General features: G+C 53.0%; 1 protein-coding gene and 1 long non-coding RNA gene across 2 annotated transcripts in view; one reads left to right on the top strand and one right to left on the bottom strand.

The window, feature by feature from the left end:
- The window catches only part of MEGF9 (multiple EGF like domains 9), a 54,797-nt gene extending 33,829 nt beyond the window's left edge, over window positions 1–20,968 (bottom strand). The window contains exon 1 of the mRNA XM_054849088.1: window positions 20,536–20,968. Coding sequence (XP_054705063.1) covers window positions 20,536–20,863 — 328 coding nt within the window. The 5' untranslated portion in view covers window positions 20,864–20,968. The remainder of the gene's footprint in view (window positions 1–20,535) is intronic.
- On the top strand, window positions 9,617–12,266 carry LOC129215604 (uncharacterized). Its single transcript, XR_008580042.1, has 3 exons — window positions 9,617–9,698; window positions 11,216–11,400; window positions 11,621–12,266. It is a non-coding gene; the product is annotated as an uncharacterized LOC129215604 (long non-coding RNA).
- Window positions 20,969–21,210: the final 242 nt, after the last annotated feature.

Consider the following 21,210-nt stretch of genomic DNA (forward strand, 5'->3'; position numbering starts at 1 on the left):
ACGGGATCAGAGATGAGCTGATGCTCCGTCCCTTCTTACGGAGAGGTGCACTGCCAAGTCCTAGGTGCCATTCGCGTCTAGACGGCACTCAGCACAAAACGCCAGTCGACTCTTGCATTGCGAAGGTGCATTAAAGTGCTCAGACCTGTAATTTACTCTCACTTGAAGCTACAATGCAAAGCCAGAGTGGCAGGAGGAGCATCTCTGCCTACCCCAAAAAATTTTATATACATATGGAAATGTCTTCTGTTGTTTTGCATTCATTTTATTACTGAGGGCATCAATTCAGGGCGCTTAGGGACTCCATCAAGCTGAGGGCATTGCAGAGTCAGGCGTGCTGCTGGTGAAGAGAGCAGCATCCTTCACATTAACGCCGTTAAGAGCTTTACACAAGTCACTTGTGTTGTGCCATAAAGGGATTGTACGGGTCAACAGGAGGGAAAGACAAGGATTTCTCAATGCTTATACATCACTTGTAATATCGTTAAAAGATCAGACATATCTGTTGAGGAAAACGAAATGAGATTAAATCCCTCTTATTGCTTGGAAAGAAGTACAAAGCCAAGGTCCCAACTCCCTGGGTCACCAGCAGCCACACGAGCCCTTTTCATCAGCGTCAAACAGGCAGACTTGGGGTTTCGGCCAAACCCATGCTCAGCCCAGACCACATCACCCCTCTGCCTTTTCTTCACGTTTTCAAAGGGACGCAGCATCGCTCCCGCTTCGGTTCACAGCCCTCCTACCCCAGCAGCGGTCAGCAAAGCCACTTCTCCCCTCCTTCGGCTAACCCACAGCCAGGGCTCTCAGACCTTACACAAATGCAAAGGCTGTTCACTCCTGAGATTATTTTTATTTCTTTCCTGCACCTGCAATCAAACATACAGGCATTTGCTTTCTGAGGAGTTCCTGAAAGCTCCTCTGTGCAACGCAAGTGCCGAGCAATTTTGTTGCCTTCCCTTCATTTTGATGCTAAACAAGTTCGCAACCTGCACAGCGAGCTTTGAACCGGCTCATTCCCCAGTAAACGTGCAGCAAAGTCAGGCTCACAGGTATAAAGCTGTCTTGGGAGACTAAAGGATCAAACCCTGTAAACATAAGCACAAAAAAGAAAAAAAAAGTAAAATGTGGATTGTCATTAACCTCACATTCCTCCTGCCCTAGGAGACCCCCAGCTCACGGCACCGCCGGGGCTGACAGCAGGGCAAAACACCCGAGGAGCTCCCGTCGACGAGAGGAGATGATGTCAGGAGAAGCAGGAGTGGTCCAGGAGTTATTAAGAACCAGGTTACCACAGAAAGCTGTGCAGGAGGGATTACACAGCTGCAGGTAAAGAATTATTCCTATATAACAATAAATTCCCATACGCAACGCCTCTGGGTCTCCTACTAAGCAGATCGCGTATAAAGAAGAATGTGGCTCTAAAATGTTTATGATACAAGAAGCTACAGTAACTTCAAACAGATCAAATAAACGCTTGAGGATTAAAACCTCAACAGTTACAAAATGGATCCAAGCCTTTTAATTAATTTGAAAATAGTTTTGTTGGCGTTTTACTTTAGTTGGTTAGATTTTCCCACTAATATTTCCACAAACGTCTGCAACCGTATAAATATTCCCCGTTTCTGTTTGAAAATCTCCGTATTTTTTACCACCCAGCGTGTGACACAGCCAGCCCAACTCGGGGTTTAGAGATAAACAGGATGAAATGGAACTTTGGCAAGTACATCCCCACCGGCACGCAGCAGCCCCGGCAGCTCGTTCCCTCCGTACAGACGTACTTTCTGCAGCACCTCTCAGGAAACGGAATCGCTTTGCCAGCAAAACGTTTCAGTTCAAAGCTCAAGACACCTCGCACGGGACGGGGCTGGGATTTTATTAGCAGACTTCAATTTTAGTATCTATCAACCATGTCCTAGCAGAGAAAGGGATTTAAAAAAGCTGCATGAATAACACGAACTATAATCATCTGTTAAAGTCTCCGTGTGCTCAGATCCCTGCAAAAAGTAATTAAAATCACCAACTTTAAGCAGCGCTTTGGGGAATTGCGGCTAATGAACAAACACGTTAATTTATACAGGAGCGTTAAAGGCGCTACGAACAAAAACCCTGAGCAAGAATTGTCCTCTCAGCCGTTTGTATTTGGGCTGTAAAGTCATGTTGTATGAATAACCAGCAAGAAGACAGGGGTTAGGAGGATGAGCTCAGATGAACCCCCTTTTTATCGCCTCCCCACCCTTCCCAGCACGCGGCCGGGGCTGGTACCTGCCTGGGCCAGGGAAGGGGTCGGGTTTTAGCTCGGGCTGCTCCTCCAGCCCAGCTCCAGGCTCCGGCACGGGCTTGCACATGCACGAAAAGTTCCTTTGCCTTCACTGCTGCTGCTTTCCTCTGTAAAAGGCACAACTGCAATGCAGACACCCCCCCCCAGGATGGACCCTGCTGGGCAGGATTTAGGTGCATTGATGGGGAAGCTCTACCCCTGCTGCTCAGCAGTCTGGGAAGCCGAAGGGTCTGCAAGGTGACCCAGGTGAGCATCTCCCAAGCCACTAAACCCTCCCATCTGGAGATGACAGCAATGACCACCCCTCGCTTTGGGGGATTTGCTCCCACTTCTGCAGCCAAGAGGAGGGGGCAGCCAGGCCCTCCCGGTCACTGACCTGCAGGGCAGCCCAGGGATACATCAGCCTGTCACTCCTTAATTTTTGGCCCAGATGTGGCTGGAGCAAAAGAAGAGGGACACCTCGCAGATACGTTTGCATTTCAAGTAGAGCAGCAACGCACAAGCCGAGACACTAGCATGACATTAGATCTTTAAACAGAAGGCTAATAAGGCTTTTGTAAGCCTATAACTTTCCATATTAAAAGAATTAATCTCTTTTCTTTCTCTCAACACTGGTATAAATCAGTTAAAGCCCCACACCGTGCCATGCTGAGATAAAACAGGCAGGTGACACCAGCCCAGGCTCAGAGCCACGCGGGAGAAGCTCTGCCCGGGTCCCAGGGATGTACCCAATCCCTTCCTCGGTTTTCAAAAGCCAGACATTTTTAGATGCTTCTCTGCAGTGAAAGTCCAAACCTTTCAAGAGCTGCCTCTGTACAGGCCCGAGATGTGCTGATGTGCCGTGACGTCCCAGGGGGAAAACGCCACATCACCGTAAGTTAAGCAACAAAACGGATTTGTGCATCCGTCTCGCTCGGCAACAAGCTGCCAGCTCCTCTGGGTGACATCTCGGGGAGGGCACGGTAAAGCCTTTCATTTAAATAACGAACCAGATTTCCCTGCTGAAACTTGTTGCAGTAGAGATAAGCAAAGCCACCTGTTCCCAATGCACTTGACAGCATCCCCTGCCCAGCTGCGGTCGGAGGCGCATCATCCATCAGCCCCAGATCCCCCTTGGCACCAGCAGCCGCCCAGCTGAGAGCGGATGCTCCAGCAGCACAGCACAGCCCTGCCTGCACGGCCCTCCTCCTCCTCCTCCTCCTCCTCCTCCCCCCCAGATGGGCTGTTGCAGATGTCCCTCCTGAGCAATTCGCACCCCGACACCTTTTGCAGGCTCCAAGGTCAGGCAGCAGTAACAGCCACGTGTGGAGCTGAAGACCCCCCCGTCTGTGCCCTTTCTCAGGGAGCAGCTGACCCAACCCAGGGGTGCTGGCTGGGAACCTGCAGGAACGAGCTCACGCTCCCCGAAAAAGGGGTAACAGCAACAAGGTGCTGCACTGGGGTAACTGGGTGGCTCCTCCAGCATTGCCACTGGTGCTGCTGGAAGGCGAGCGGTGTGGGATAAGGCAGCTGAGCAAGGCAAAGCTAGCTAGAAAGAAATATAAAAGCAAAGAGCGGGATATAAAATGCAAAAGCCAGCAGGATGGCGGGGGGGGAAGGGAAACCAGTTCTGCAACACCCATCTTCCACCAGTACAAAGACAACTCCACACGAAACCATCTGATCGCTGCGCGGCCAAAGAAGCCAGAAAGCTCAGCTCAGCCTGTGGCCACGTTAGCCCTCACCCCCAGCTACACCCACTGCTGAAACTGCGGGACCCGTCTGACCCTGCCGAAAGCCCCACGACGCTGTCAGGTCTGTACGGGACAGCTTTGTCCTCGAGCCACTTTCTTCTGCCATTAATTTGTCGTGGCCGATTCAGACCCTGTCGATACTGGTACGAACCGGCACAAAGCACTCAGCTGCCCTCAGCCGAGGCTCCCAAGGGCTCTGCCTCATTAAAAGCATCTCAACGAGATCCCATCCATCAGCTGCCCACCCAGGACAGTGGGTGCAGCCACCGGCCTCATCCCACAGCACCTAACGGGTCTCCTGCCGAGAAGCAGGGACCTCCAGCACAGGACGGAGAGCGGGCAGTGGTAACTCCTTAAACCAGCACAGCTGGTCTTGCTCGAGATGACTCACCTAAAGGAGAGGACTTTCCTACTGCCGACTCCTGGCCTGACTTCTTCCACCTTATCTCCCTTCGTGTCGCCAGCACTGACCATCGCCTGGTGAACACCAAGACTCATTGAGGCAGCAGCCCGCTGGCAGGAGAGCTGCGTGCTGGGAAGTTAAACAATGCAAGTGATTTCTCCTTGCTTGAATTCACAAATAAAAACTTCCTTGCAAGGAATTCCACTAAGATGCAGATTACAGCCACTAGATACCTTAAATATACGGCAATTAAGGCAGGCATCACCAGAGACCTGCACTCTCCGTGCCTCCATCACTAAGACAGTTACAAAGTGCAAGTCAGGAAGGGCAAGTCTTCTTCATTCCCCAAACCCCAGGTGAAGCATGTAGAGGAGGACTCCTTTGCTCCACAAACAAAGCCAGGGCTTGCCTCCCCCTCTTTATCCAAGAGCTTTTTTGCACAAAAGCAATAGTTGTTGTTTGTTCCCCCCTTCCCCGGGCTCCGCTCCCGGGAACGCTGTGCAGGCTGCAAAGCAGGGACCTTGTCCAGCTTGCAAGGAACTAACCTGCCCAGCTACAGGAGCTGCCTCCTGCCCGCACATTTGTCTGACACAATTAAGTTACTTAAAGCCAAAATATGTTGCTGCAAGGCGTGCAGCCTTCGAGAGCCTTTTCCCCTCTGGACCTTGCCTGCTGACAGCCTGCGGATGCAGTAGCTTCTCTTCTCCTGAGTCACTGCAATTAACTCCTTATGTTCTCAGCATCAAGTTCAGCTTCAGCAGGAACGGATGCGACCTCCAACCTCCTCCTTCCAGACTGGACCCAGCTCAGCGCCGAACATCCACTGGACTACTCACGGTCCCGGGCCATCAGCCAGGAAAAGGGAATAGCCAAGTTCAGATTGCAGTAAAACCATGTCTTGCTTAGTACAGAAGTCGTACAGCAGGTGATGACACATCTGCTTCAGCACCGTCAGCTGCTGTGGCTGAAACCTGCGCCAAGGGAGGTGAGCTGCTGGGCACCGTGACACCCTACATCCCTCCACGTAGGTACGTCGCAGTACGAGCTGCGGAGCTTGGACCGCTGGGGACGTTTCCACGTGAGGTGGCGAAAACACATGGCTGATCTCACTGCAAAATGAATCTTTTCTTGGTAGCAAAGACACAACCCGATTTCTTTATGCCAGGTGTAGCCATGGTGTAACTGGGTGCTCCGTCAACGTACAGAGGGAGCGGCAGCTTTACCTCGCCACTGGCACCAGGCAGAGCTACCAAAGCTTGGTCCAACATAGGATGGACGTGGTAAGAAGTCATCCTGTTTCTTTCTCTCATTTAAAGCAATCGCTCTTTCACTGGCAGGAAAGACAGAACAAAAGCGTGGAGATGCTAACAGCAATGGCGCAGGCATGCAATCAATCCATAATTCAATACAAAAATGCTGGGAACCGCGTCCTCCCCCGGCGAGGTGTCGGCAAGAGGCAGAGGAGCGCTCTGCATCTCCTGGAAGCAGCAGATGCTGCCTCGGAGGGCTGCCAGGGCCACCCGGCCAGCTTTGGGGCACGCATGACCTCTGGAGAAGGCCATCACCTTCAGGGGCAGCGCAAGTATCACACCCAGGTTTCTCCAAGTGAGCAGGAGCACTTTTTAAACTGCTCTAATAATTCCCCAAGATGAGAGATGCCTTCAAAGGGAGACTTTGGACATCCCACAAGAAGTGGAAGGTGGACGAAGGGGGTTCACACTGCTGTGAGGCAAGAAGAAAGGTCAGATCCTGAGTCCCAAACCTCGGGGCAGGACCCACTCCTCCTCCTGGACCACAGGACCCGGCAGACGTGTCCCCCCGTGTCACCCAGCTGCACAGGTGCTGCTGTGATGGACCACAACATCCCCTCTCCACCCAGCTCCTCCGGAGCAGACCTCCTCATCTCTACAGCAGGATGGCTGTGGCAGTTCAGGTAAATAAAAGCCAACAACAACGTGAGCAATTCTCTTTAAATCCTTCCAAGACAAAATTGCTGAGGGGCTCGTGCACATCATCTCAGCTGGTTTAACGTGAAGCGATGCTCTGCGCAGACACAGGGCAAGGGGCCACCGTGCACAGCTCTGCAGGCAGGTGGCAAGAGGCATTTTTACAACTTTTTTCGGTTTTTTTAAGTTTTTTTTTAAGGAGGAAGAGAGCGCAGACTCGGAGAGTTTTAAGTAATTTTATGTTTAAGCTTGTGGAGAAAATCTGGAATGAAAACTTTCATCAGTAACTCCAGCAGGTGCCCAGGGCGATTCCTTTCAAGATCCAGCTCCTCCTCCGCAGGAGCGAAGGGACAGACCCGTTAACAAAGGCTTCTTTTATCCACGGTGCTAATAAACACTCACTGAAAGTGTTAATAAAAAGAAGCTTTACAGAGCCTGAGCTAAGACCCCCAGTCCACCTCAGCTCATTTCATTTTCAAGCTTGGAGATCAAGTGAAGCCCCAACATCACAGGATTCATTCCCAATACACTTTCCTAATATTTTTTTTCCCCTACTCTAAACAAATATATTTAAATGCAGACTTCTATTCATCACAAACAGCAAAGTATCTTTTTTCCTCGCTTGTTCACTTTAAAGTCTGCACAGAGGAAGGGAGAGAGGACTTGAAGAGCAAAGAAAAACCTTCTGAGAGTCCAAAGCCAGTGAGTCCCAGTTCTCCCATTGCTCCTGAGCTTGGTTCCAAGTTTAATAAAGGTGTTTTGTCTCCTCGCTTAGTAAGTGGAATTACCATAGCAGAAACTCCAGCAGGGGAGAGGGATAGCACGAAGCATGAGTAATCACAACTGGTTTCGGGCAGGTTTTGCCATTTGGGTCCTGTTTCAAGGCTGTGACGACATAGCGCTACGGGCTAATTTGGAGTTACCGTAACTCTTGCCAGACAAGGAGCTATAAGTTATAATGTGCTGCAAGCAGGGAGAGCTGCTGGGACAGGGCAAGGAAAATGCCTTCCCAGCTGGGAAGAGAGGAGATTTCCTGCTCCGTAAGTTTTACTCCCTTATTTTATAACGCAACCTTGTGCTTGCCCTGCTACACTTTGCACGGGACATGGTGATACATTTACTTCCAGCTCACGTCGGGTGACTCGAATTCCCCCTTTGAGAACTCATTTCACCTTTGCTTTCATCCAGCACCAGCCAAACTGGGCTGCAGATACTGCAACGAGACAAAGTTGGCTGGCAAAGCCATGGAGGGGAAGTTGAGCTTTCAAAGAAGGAACTGATATGGGCCAGGGCACGTCATGGAAAAAAGCCACCTGGGTGGAGAAACCCGGCACTCATCACTGGAAGTGGGGAACTGCAGCAGATCCGATATCATCTCTTGGGGACTCAGTGCTGCGGGAGCAGACAGCGGCAGGGGACATCTCGGTGCATCTAAGCTATGCTCCAAACCTTTCTCCGTCGACTGCAGCGATGGCATACGTTCAGCGAGGGCAAACCCACCCCGTGCACGCAGAGCGGGGACGGAGCAGGGGATTGCTGAGGGCAGCCACCAGCCCCTGCCTCCCCCTCACCTTCGCTTTAATCCCCAAGCCCTGCAGCAAATTAAGGACTGCAATCAAGGCTGCACGTTGGCTTTTAATTTCTCTCTCCTTAGTCATCGTGCCGCTGCTGACACCGATGGACGCTGCGGCTCCGTCCCATCCTGGCTCCTGCCTCAGCCACGAGGTATTGCCTGTATTTATTTCTGGCAGTAGTTCACCTTCAAAAGGGAAGTGTTTCCATTAAACAGCACAAGTTCAGCAACCACAAGTAAACAGTGACTAAGCCATTTCTCTGAACCCCTCACAATAAATACCAGGCCACCCAGTGAAGTACAACAGGTAGCAGCCCTGTCCTGCAAGAACAGCCAAATCCTCTTTAAATAGGCAAAACCCTGGAAAGCCTGATGGGGAGGACGGAGGCAGCCAGGCACAAGGGTTTCAGACACCCCGTGCAGTGCTCCCCGTCTCACCCACAGCTTCGGCACTAAGCTAAGACCAAGCCTGAGCTAAGACGCTAAACCCAAACTGCTGATTTGCAGGGTCAGATCCAAGCCCCCATATGACCCACACCTTGCAACCAGGACGGCATCACCGAGGGAGAATTACTCTCGGCAAAGATGGCATGCTTAGTTTTGGGCTGGCAAGAACAAGCCTGTTCCGAAGTCAAAGGGATGTTCAAAACCACAGAGCTTCCTCTGTAGCCAGTGGGACAGCTACAAGAGGTTTGTTGACATTTCCATCCTGACCATTTCCCAATTTTTGAGGGCTTTGTAACTACTGTTTTGGCATTGCAACACCCCTGCAAGAGGCCAGGAGGAGGAGCGGTGCCTCCTCTTCCACCAGCTCTGCTGCTGGAGAGAAACCCTGCAAAAAGAGCATCCGAGTCCCACCTGCAAGGGGTCATCCAAAAATCCTACCAAACCCAGGGGAGCTGCAGGAACCTGACACAACCCTGGCAATGCACAGAGAGGCTCTAGTTCAATATGGCCAATATTGCACCCAATTAAATATATTACCTGGTATTACATATATATATAGGTGGGAGAGGTATCAGCTCTAAGGCAGGGGCCACCCAGCTCGTGTACATGACCGTGGGCAGGACAGAGGTCCCTAAGAGGGATCACAAAGTGGTGGAGCAGACAGAGGAAAGCATCCGTTCCCCAGCCCGCAAGCTTCAACTCACCACCTACACACCCACAGGAAAGCTTTTAAGGGGTTTGTAACCCAAAAGTCAGGGACAGCCATTGCTCCAGGCACCCCCAAACCCCAGCCTGGGGTGCTGGGGGAAGGTGCTGTCCTGGGCAGGGCAGGACCATCACTCCCTCCATCCCACCCCAAAGCTTGCCTGCTTCTGCAGGGAACCCAGCAACACCCTCGTGCCCGACTGCCCCTTCAGAGATCAGTCCATTTCTTGTTTATTTTTCATTTTAAATGGATTAGACATGCACAAAAGCCTCCCTTGAAAAGAAACAACCAAGATGTCAAAAGGATGGGACGATCCAACTGCAAGGACTCAGCGCTAATCTACGTCAAAGGGCATGTTGTCAACAACTTACTGTAAACTTCCAGCAGGAAAAAAAAAAATAGTCGGAATAAAATAGTTAAGTCCAAACAAATGTTTGTCATTCATTATCTGGAGTCAGGCTTGGATTTCTCAACAACGCAGCCAAGCCAAAGCAAGCACGTTAATAATAAAACATCTTTTACAGGGAGCTGCACTCCGGGCGTGCAGCCTGCCCTTGAAGGGAGAAAGGCTGGAGGCAGGTGGAGGCTCTGTTTGCTTTTCTCCGATAACAGGTATTTAGTTTTCTACGTCACTTTGCTTTATCGTAGCCTGAAACCCGGCCGAGCTGCCCGGCTCCACCTCCCCATCTGCTCCCCGTGCCAGCCGGCCCCGCGGCACAGGGGATGCTGTGCAAGACGCGGCGATGCCACGCAGCTCGCCGGCTCCCCCCACCCCCGATCCAAACGGGGGGACCCCCAGCCCTGCCCAGGAATGGGGGGGCATTGCTGGAAAACCCCGCAAGACAGATCATAACACAACGCGGCCGTTCGCAGGGAGACGGGATGGCTGCACTCGCGTGCAAGTCACCCGGGGTGCTTAAAAATGAGGCAAATCCTCCCCAAATCCTTCCTAAAGCACTGGGATCGGGGAAAAAATCCCAACTGACCACGGCAGGGAAGGGCAGATCACGAAGGGGGTGCTCATACGAGCTGGGGAGGCTCCGGCGAAGACACCTCCCGTGTTGGCACAAAGTCAGCAAACACCCAGCCCAGGCAAGAGCCGACAGGTCGCTGCGCTCCACTTGAATTCGAATAACCCTTTTGTTTAGATAAACAACCTGGAGCAGATTCTCCACCTTCTCTGGATATCCTGGCGTCTTAACTGCACCCCAGCCCAGCTCCCCACACCCCTCGGGTTGCAGGTTGGGGTAGGAAGGGGTGCACAGAAACACCCCCCCACCCCCCCCATCCGCAGGCTCTGCCAGCCGCGGGCGTTGTGCATGGCACCGTGCCCTTCCCCATCCACCAGCACCGCCAAGGTGTGGGTGCCTCTGCCCCATTACTCACGCGTCTGCAATCGAGACGTGTTGCTGACGAGCAACTCGGTTTGTAGGAGCCGTATCATAAGATCCTGCCCGTTCACTCGGCGCCCGATGCTGTGCATCCCTCCTGATTTTCCCCCCAAATAACTGGCTCGTTGCAGCGCTCAGGTTAGCACGTCTCCGTTTTGGGGCAGGGGAAGAACACCAGAAAATAGTCTATAATATTTGCTTTGTTTCCCAAGTGACAAAAGACAAGAGTTATAGTAGACAGAAAAAAAATTATATATAATATATATGTATATTTATATATATTTGAAATAGAGGGCAGGAAGAAAACGGAATTATTGAAGTTTTTTGTGGAACAAGGAGCTTTGAAAAATTTGTAGGGAAGGAACAAAATGTCAACCTTAAACTGTTTTCAATATAAAGCCCATTAAAGGAAAAGGGATCTTTTGCAGAAAGATATAAATTTTGCTGATTTTGACAAAAACCACTCTTCAGAGGAGGGGAAAAAAAGCCTTCATTTAAAGGTTTTCAGCCAGCACTGCTTTGTATCTTTACAGCGCTGTTCACGAAAGCATCCTCGCAAACCTGTTCTTGCCGGAGCACGGTGTGCCCAGGGGAGGTGTGTCTGACCACGCGCTGCGTGCGGGCAGGGGTTAGGAGACAACCCGTGTCGTACCATGAAAATGAGCAGGTGTTACAAAAGGCAGGGGAAAAAAATAAATTAAAAAAATAATAATCAAGTTCCTCCCGTTTTGCCCCCAGGGAAGGGAAATGCTGATCCTCCAGCTCACAGATGGTCCTCCTGGAACGACCTCCTGGTTTCCACCCCATTGGCCACGTCTGGTGATGGGGAAGGATTTTGGAGGAGGGATGAAGGACATCGGGCTCCCTCCCCAACAGCAGCACCAGCAGCACTGCACGTGCTGAGGGATGCGCCACGGGATGCGGTGGGTATTTCCCGGGATGAAACACCGCCTTTGCCCACTGGTCCCTCCCCAACCACAACCGCATCTCACACCAAGAGCAGGAAGCTGCGGGTTGAGCACACACTTCCCCAGCAATTAAAGTCATTGTCTTAATATCAACCAGTCCTGGCCATCCTGTGACGGGCCATGGAAAATATTAATTACACTCCTCCCAATTTAGACGGGTTTCTTTCTCATTCAGATGTCGCTGGACCGGAGTCACAGCCAAGCTGGGATTCAGCAATCACACAGGGGGAAGGATTGAGCATCACCTAAACGGTTGGTTTTCCACCTTGTATCTCCCTGAAACTTCAAACGACTGCACACACAGCAATGAATTTAGAGTAATGCCACCAATGAAACGCTCAAATTAATAGCAATAAAGTGTAAATGCTCCACGTGGTAGCAGCAGAGCCGTGCTTGGGAGAATGATCTGCGAAAGCTTAAAAACCAGCACAAGATGAGACCACTGGGAAAAAAAAGCAACAAAACAAACAGTCCATTTCAATATCCTTTTCATAAGGAACCAATATGAACCCAAGAACACATCAGAGAATAATCATTTAGCACAGATCAAACAGTAGAACTAGCACATTAAAAATACATGCAGCATTAATCAGCTACGCAGAGTTATATGCCATCATTTCCATAAATAATACAGGATCAAAGCAGCCCAAGCAGCGCTATCAGTTAATATAGTCAGCCAGTCAGTCAAAATAGAGTAAAGCTGCCTGAAAACTGCGGCGGTATAATTTGCCAGGAATAAAGCAGATTCATCTGAGAAGCGGCATGACCAGTTAAACGGGTGAAGGTTACCAGCAGCCTCCTATTTATACAGAGGTGATGCGACAAAGGGGAAAACATAAAAAGAAATAAAGGCTTCAAAAAATACTTTTTTTTTTTTTTAATAGCTTGGGGAATATCAATGTATATGTTGTCTAGTGATAACCCCCCCCCCGAAAAGCCAAGGTGCAGGGGAGAGGTGGGAGGACCGACCCCGACAGGAGCATCCCCAGTAGCACCAGTCCCATGCCGGGGCAAGCCCCGGGGGTGCAGACTAAACCAGAGCCCCTTCCCCGGAGTCAGGCAGCGCCGGAGGGGTCCCCTTCGCCCAGGAGAAACATCCCCGCCGCAGAAACCATCCCCGCCTGCTCGGGGTGAAGGCTCACCACCAACGGCCTTTAAATATACGTACATCTATCCACGCATATAAAATGCCTCTGTCATTAAGCCTTTTGCTGAGAGGCTGCAGAGCCATTTAGCTGGCTGATTTTTAAAACAGGCATGTGGAGCAGCGCGAGCTATAAATAGCAGAGATGCTTGCCTCGTCATGTTTCTGGTGGCTTATTTATAAGGACAGGGGGCAACTGAATTAAAAATGGTGAAAAGAGCGACTCGGGCTTCCCTCTGGTTTTGTGGCTGAGCTGCCTCAAGAGCAAAACCTTCGAGGTTTTGCTTTTTTTCTTTTTCCAGGCAAAAAGCAAATGCCCGTCTTTCATGCTTAGACTCTGAATCAGTTACATTTACAAGGCAAATTTTAATTCATACAGCAGGTGTTCAGGAAAAAAAAATCCTACTTTAAGCAGCACAAACTAAGGCTTCACATGAGTTCATGCGGCTCCGGGGAGAGTCCACATTTACTGAAACAGGACCCATGTGTGTATGAAGCAGAAGCAGAGACCCCAAAAATCTTTTCCAGAGTAGGGGGCAAAACAATTCCTGAAGGGGGTTGAGCAGAGCTATTGCTGAGTAGGATGCCTGTCTGGCATCACGACCCCACTGCATTTCACGTGATGAAGGGCAATAGGAATTTTGCATGGGAAGATCCGGACGAGCATCAGCCAGAGGAGGAATTCAGCCTCCAACAAAAGAGCCGCTTCGGGCAGCTCAAACCATGCCCGGCCGATTAACGCTCCAGCAGCGTGTTTAGATGGTCTATTCTTTGCAGGCAGCTAGGCGCAATCCAGAAAAACCACATGAACCGAGCATCCTCCCCTCTGTATTCGGTGCCTTTTTAAATAGCTGGTGAAAACAAAGAGGAGACAGCCAGGCTGCCCCGGACCCGCATCCGCGGCCGGTTGGGATGGGATCTGCTCGGCCATAGAAGCTGGACCGCTTTTGCAGCATCCCTGGCTGTGAAGAAGCAGGGAGAAGAGCTGTGAGGGGAGCAAGTGATGGCTGCGGAGGAGCCGGGCCCGATGCTGATGGGAGGTTTCCTACTGAATTGGGGGGGGGGGGGGGGGGGGAGTTCTGTCCAACAAATGAGATTCAATTATTCCAAATCCAGAACGTCTTGTTCAAAACGCCTCCAGACTCACAAGCTTTAATCCAATAAGAGACCCTTCCAGACAAGCCCTGCCAGGATTTTGGGAGAGATTCCCCTTGGCAGGGACCCAGCAGCCCCCAAGCTCGACACTGGGGATGGATTTAGCCCCAAGCACAACAAGGGCATCAGTCTCACGGGGCAGCCTCAAGGTGCAGGACCCTTGAGCTTACTGGAAGCGTAAGCAGAAGCAAAGCAGGAACAACCATTTCATTTCAGTCTGTCCCAACCCAAAAGTCAAATTAAACAAAGCAAATAATTTCCTGTGAACCAGAAATCCTGGTTTTCAGCCCGTTTACTGAGACTGAATTGCAACCAGTTCTGTTCTACTGGGGTGGTGGAGACCCACGACCCCCCAGTGCAGGGCAGATGGCTAGATAGCAATCTAGCCTTTAGCTCATAAAGCATATGAATATCCCCAAGCAATTATAAAGTGCCAGACTCGGCCCCCTCCTCCCACTGAGCGAGGCCTCACTGCACCAGGCAGCCCTGTTGAGCTCAGACACGCAGCACGAGCTGGGGCAGCAACGCCGGTGGGTTTCCAGGACCCCTGAAGCAAGCCCAAGCCCTTGCTGCAACCTCATTTCAGAGCTCAGCCAAGCCTCAGGTGCAGTCTAGGTGCCGCACAGCAATCCGGCTCCTTAACTTTTTTTTTTGGTTTTATTTTAAGTGCTTGTCAGAGATAAAGCAGAAGGAGCCCTCCCTTCCAGCCAGATGGCTCCAAGAGAAATCCCTGCCTTCAGCACCCAGCACAGGCATGAGTTTATTTCTAATGCTAGCAGATGCATCACGCCACTGCTAAGATCTTGGCTGCTTCTTGGAAGCACCAGCGAGCACCTCGGATCTGCAGCAGCGCTTCCTGACAGTCAGCTGGCGTTAGCTCTGCAAATATTAGCAGCGGCACGATGACTTAGCCCTGCGTATTTATAGGCCGCGGGCTCTTGTCAAAAAAACTCTGAAATCTTTCCCCTGACTTCAGCAGACTCGTGTCCAGGGCTTCTGTTCCTCGGGGACGGCGTGTTCTGTGCTTCTCTGCCCACAGCCACGGGGTGTGGGAAGTCCTGGGTGTCCCTGTCCTTGTGCTGCTCCCCCACACACAGCTTGTGGGGACAGACTCAGGGGCAGGCTGGATGCCCACCCCCCCACACCTGGGTGGGCCCCAAGATGCTGCAGCCACCTCCAAGGATGCCATCATTCACCCCCAGCTTACACCTCGGCAGAGTCCGTGAGATGAGCTCTGCTGCCAGCCCAGCACCATCGCTCCTTAACTCAGTGGTACTTTCCCCTCCAGCACAGCCCGCTCCGCGCCAGGCTGCGGGCAGGATCAAGCCCAAGCTGCCTCCTCGGGAACGGGTAGCCCCAGCAGGATGCTCCAGGGGCAAAGCCAGCCACTGGCCGGGAAAGCATCCCACGCTCGCCCATGCAGTTCCTAGCTGTTTGGACAGGCGCAACCTTTGCACCCCGTGCAAACCCAATTCTGCATTGCAAGAGTCCCCCCGGTCATGCTCCAGCACCCCGACCACTGGGTGCTGCCCCAACTGCCCCTGGGGACCACAACCACCCTTGCAGAGCCCAGAGAACCACTGGCATCGGCAAACAGGGCTGGGACACCTCCTGTTTCCCCCACAGCTCTGTGTGGCAAACCACTTTACTCCGTGTTTCAGCAGCTTTGCTGCAGAGGCTGGCGGCGGCCCCCCCCCCAGGCTGCTGGTTGGGCATTACCGAGAGCGGCCAGATCAATAACTTCCACGCACCGCGCAGTAGCGGTCCTGTTTTACATGTGGTATTTTCCAACTGGCAGCTCAGTAAACTGATGATGTCCAAATCTCAGCTATCATTTAAAAGGAAAATATAAAAAAATCCCAGCACTGCTCCCCACAGAGGGAAGCTCAGAAACGAGACCATGGATGCTCTGTAGGTCCTCCCAGAAATAGCCTGATCTTTATGAGCATCGCTAAGTCCAAGAATCTCAAAGTCTTGAGTCAGGACAGTTGGATGCATCTAATTCAAGAATGACTCAGACAGGAGCAGGGAGGAAGGCAAGGCAAGGGAGTGACATTTTCTGCTGTGAGCAACTTCCTTTGTTTTAAGCTCAAAGATACAAACCCCACAATTTATTACTTGATTAAAAAGGGCACACTCTGCCCCAGCTGCTCCCATCCTGATCCCAAGTAACACGACCATATTCCTTATTCTCAGCTTTCATGTCTGTAACTTAATTTCCATTTCTTTAAAAAAAAAAAAAAATTAAATCCTGCTGACATCTTAAAAGCAAGCTATCTCAGTAACCACATTGAACACAATCCCGAGCCCTCAAACGAGGAAAGCTTAAGCTGCCTTCCCAAGTGATGAGCAGGACGACAGCCCCAGCTCGCCCCCCCAGCTTCGTCGGGGGCGTTCAGGCAGGTGCCTGTGTACGAGCCCAGCGCCAAAGGGCAGGACCTGCACCTAAAGAAATGGAGATTTAAGGCTGCAAAAGTCCATTGCAAACATTTAGTCTCACCTACTGTTCGGTCCCAGCCATGGAAACCCAATGTGCTCGGGCATTACACATTTACACGCATCCCTGAGACGGTCCTGTGTCACGCTCGAGCACAGGGGGAAAAGCTGATCATGGGGCAAACCCAGGTGGGAAGACCTCTACGGAAGGGTGCAATGGCTGGTCGGGAAGAGGGAAGGAGTCACCCAGAGCTGCAAAAGGGACCAGCACTGGCAAAATGCCTTCGGCAACTTGGATGTTTCGGTCCCATCAGGATTTGAGAGCTCCCAACCCCTCGAGAAGCACAACCCCAGTGTGGCAGGGTCCGAGGAGTGGTGGCTCCATGGCTTGGACCAAACTCTGTCCCCTACAACAGTACTGCTGGTGCTGTAGGGACATCCCTGGTACGTCCACACGATGCCTCTTCACGTGCAGAGGCACGTTTCTCCATGCACCCTGCACAAAAGCAAGACCCTCCACCTCTTGAGCAGGATGATGCAGCTATGAAGCCAGCACTCGCCATCAAGTCCACTCCTCACCTCGCTGCCTCCCCTGCGCCCAGCCAATTAGCCAGGCCATTTCCCCCAGGGATTTGCCAGGCTCCTCTTTAGCAGCTAAGCCCATCAGCTAATCCCACCCAAAGCCGCAGCCACCACCCGTAGGGGAGCTCCGGCTGTACCTCCTCCGTCTGCGCTGCGAGCATCCCAGCAAGAGCTGGCCCCATGCCAGAGGATGGAGACCCATCAAGCATCATTGCGCACTCTGACTCAGCCTTCACCCATTTCCGCAGCAGCACGGGATGTCTTCCCGTGGTTAACTGCTCTGAGATGCTGGGCCACCTGCATTTCCTGCCCTGTGGCTGCAGCAGAAATTGCTCGTTGTCCCCATCCAGAGGTGAAGAGCCAGACTCAGGGTCACATCTGGGACCTGGTGACCCAGGAAGGCAGGTGGAGCAGTACAGAAACCATAGGGAGCAACGGCTTTCGAGATCTGAAACACTTAGTACAGTCTAAAGATGCCGAAAGCCAGGGTTTGGGTGCAGCTCTTCTGCTGACCCAGCCACGCCATGGGGACAGCAAGGCTATGCAAGGACTTTTCAGCCCACTCATCTGCTGCCTGTGGGGCTGGAAAAGAGCAAGAACAAAACATCCTTCAGAGACACCCATATTGTTCAACACCGCCCTACAAAAATGGGTGGAATAGAGAAGTTTTGTTTTTCATGCAAGGAAAGTCCAACCAGGACTACGCTGGCCAGAGCAGCCGCATCTCTGCTCCAACGCCAAGCATCCATCCCAACTGCAGCCGTCCCCAAGTCAGCTTCCCCAGCAAAGCTCCGGCTTTTGCTTTAAAACGAGACCGTTGCGTATAAAATGAAGAGGCAGAGTCTCCACAACGGGTGTTACAGGCTTTGGCGATAAGGCAGGGGATACTTCTAAGCTTGTCTCCACAAACATGAGGATTAGCAATTTACTTCTCTTAAAAACAAAATCCGGGATTTTAACATGATCACAGGCTTGGAAAGAAAAATAAACATCATGAAACTGGGAAAGGGAAGCGAGCGGAGCAAGCAGGCAGCTTGGCAGTAGCTGAAGTGCTCCTTAAATCAGAAGGAGAAAAATGCATTGAAGTCGCAATTTAAATCTTGGTAGCGCTGAACAAACACCGAATGTGGGGACTCTCACACCAATTTCTTATCAGTACTAACACCATCAGCATTAAAAGAAGCCTTTCTAATAAGGTGCATGAAAAATGCCCATTTGTTTCATGCAATAAAGCATATAATGCATTAATTCCCTATTGAATTGAAAGAGTAATGTGGAAAATGTGCTTGAATTAAAACAAAAGGAGGGTTTCAGCTAAACCCATGGTGCCCACCGGCTTCACTGCGCCTTCGGTGCTTAACGCCCTTTGCGAGCAAACCTCCACGCGGGACTCCAGTGACATTCAGCAGACAGGCCAGTGCAGAAAAGCCCCCCATGAACCCCACAGAGACCAGCTCCCATGCAGACCACATCCATCCCACCCCCTCAAGCTCCCACCTCACGCAGGGGGATGCTGCCGAGCCCCGCATCTGCCTCGCTGCCCCCTCGGGTGCCCTAAAACCCACCCGACCCGCAAGCACGGCAGCAATCTCCCACCAGCCAGGGTTAATCTCCACCTGCCGTGCTAACGAATAACAAATTAGCCTGTTTGAGAAGAACTAATCTGCCCGTGCGTTCCTACCCTGGCCATCACCACAGCATAAAGGCACCAGAGAGCAATTTTGAGATCAAGCGGCTTGTAGCCATTAATAATTAGCACTTTAAAACTTCAAAGGTTGATGCTGGCCTCCACAATAAAAACTCAGCACACCCAGGGAAGGTGGAGAAGAATTCTCATCATCGGTGCTCCTGTTTCCCAAGCGAGATCTGAAACACAGAGGTAAGGGTAGCCCATGGCAGCACTGGGATTAGACACAAAACCTCCCGACCTGCATCCCTGACACCTCCTATGGCAGCAGGCACAGAAGGACGTTATGCGAGCATCGTACACGGACATCGGAGAGCATGCCAAAGGCATCACTAAACCAGTCACCTCATGCCTTGCAATACCCTCGCGTGACATCACTTGGCCTGTATGAGGGGGATGCTCTTAATAAAACTATTGAAGTGGTGATGCCTTCTGACACCAACAAGCGCAACACACAAGGTCAGAGAGGGAAATACGTGCTCGACAGGGCAGGTACGTGCATCCCCTGTTCGGCACCCGGAGGGTCGCACCGTGCTGCACGTGCCAGGTGAGTCGCTGAGCCGCTGAGGTCTGACTGTGGCACGACAGAGAAAATTGCTTTTGCTTTAAGAAAGCTCAACCCCTCCTATCGTTATCAGCAATTCCTAATCTTAAGTCATTCTGTCTCTTCCAGAGAAAGTAAAGACAGAAACCTCAATGGAAAAAAACAGAATCAAAGTCTGAAAACAAGAGACTCCAGATCTTCAGCTGATTATATTTCTAGCCAAATAAAACAGGTTGATTAATCCACTTGTTCAGACTGCTAAAGCTACCAGAACAGCAGAATATAGCCCTTTCACATTAGAGGAAGCTCAACACACTTAAACCAAACATCTTGCAGGCAAGGAGGAAAAATAAATACCAAAAAGGAAAGAATGAGTTCTATAGCGTTTGCATGTAGCGTCTGAACATCGGGCTTTGGAAATGTGGAGTAAAGCCAAGTTCTCCAGTAAAATAAGTGGACAAAGCTCCATCCATGGACTCTGGCAGAGTTTTGCCCACTTAATCTATAGGCAAACTGGAGTCTCAGCTTTGAGGACCATCAGTGTTTTCATGTCCTGGCAAGCGACCAGCGCCGTCACTCAACGCTGCACCCATCGAGAGCTTCACCTGAAAGCACAGCCCTCCAGTCCGCCCTTTGCCTCTTCCCTCCTCACGCTCTTCATTGACAATTCCATTTACTCCCACTGCCACAATCCTTCCCTCAGCTCGGTACGAGCCCCCCGACTGCGACAGGGGCAGGATCAGGCTGCACCGAGACGCGTGTTTCCCAGAACAGAAACAGCCTGCGGCTCTCTTCTCCCCTCGCACGCCCATCGGGTACCGCACTAGTGTGGGCTCTTTCCAGCACCCACCGAGCTGCAAACGCTCAGATACAGGTAAGAACATGGGCTCCAGCGACACCAAGTTACCGTTAACCCTGTTCTGCCACCGGCACGTGGAGGTGGGACGCCGGGAGAAGCTCTGGTGCTTACAGAGCAACTCTGCCTCCCGGGTACCACCCGGCGATGCTCGCGGTCAGCATCCAACGGGGTGGCCGTTGCCCCGATGGGAAGAACGTGTCTTCAGCTCCCGCGTGGGGAACACGGTGCATGCCGGGGACGGCAGCCATGGAGAACGCTTTGGGGAGCCAGGGCCAGCACCCGCTCCACCGCTCCCCAAAGCCACCAGTAACGCCTGTAGCGCCATGGACACGGGTTTGGTGCACCTGCCCCACCAGGCACCCCCGCACTGCCCACCCAGCCCCGCACCCGAGCCCTGCGTGGGGGTCGCTGACCCCACCAAGCCCCAGCCCCGCACCGGGCACAAGATGCTCCCGGGGGTCCCCCACCGCGGTGGTTCCCTCTCCTGCCCCTCACGGGGGCCGCTGCAGCCGGAGGAGCCCGGGGAGCCACCCCCGCCCCCTGCGAAGCCACCCCCGGCCGCGCCTTTGTCTGCCGGGCGGAGGGAGCGAGGGGGCAGCCCCGTCCCGCTCCCCGCCGGAGCCGGTGGCCCCGCTGGCGACAACCCCCCCCGCCCCCGTCACGGCCACGCGTGGGCTGCTCACCTGCAGGGCCGCTGCCCGCGGCCGCCTCCTCCTCCTCCTCTTCCTCCTCCTCCGCCACTGCCGCCGCCTCCTCCTCCTCCTCCGGGGGCGGCGGCGGCGGAGCGCTGCCCCGGGCGGGCACGGCGGTACCGCGGGGCCGAGCCGGCGGCGCCGTGCCGGGGCTGCCCTCAGCGGGACCGCCGCTGCCGCTACCGGGCTCGGGGGGCGGCACGGCGCTGGAGGGCAGCCCGGCGGCGGCGGCCAGGAGAGCGGCGAGGCAGAGCAGGGCGAGCCCGGGCGCGGTCCTCGGCCGGCGCCTCATGCTGCGGCGCGGCGCTCCGCCATTCATTCATTCATTCATTCATTCATCCAGGCGCTCCTTCACCCACCGAGAGGGGCCGGGGAGCGGCGCCGAGCGGCGGCGGCTCCCTCCCTCCCGCCCGCCTCAGCCGGCCATGCCGCGCCGCTGCCGCTCCGAGCGCCCCGCAGGCGGCTCCCGCCGCACCCCGGCCCGGCTGACAGCGCCGCGCCCGCCCCGCCCCGTGCCCGCCGCCGCCAATCAGCGCCACACCCGCCCCACCTGACGGCAACTTTGTAACTCTTTGTGCCTCGGCGCAGCCAATCGGCGGGCGGAGGGGGCGGGCGGAGGGGCGGGGCGGAGCGGGGAGGGGGGCGGTGCCGCGCTGCCGGGGGCTT

Source organism: Grus americana, chromosome 20 (genome assembly GCF_028858705.1).
Source record: "Grus americana isolate bGruAme1 chromosome 20, bGruAme1.mat, whole genome shotgun sequence".
NCBI classification, from domain to species: Eukaryota; Metazoa; Chordata; class Aves; order Gruiformes; family Gruidae; genus Grus; species Grus americana.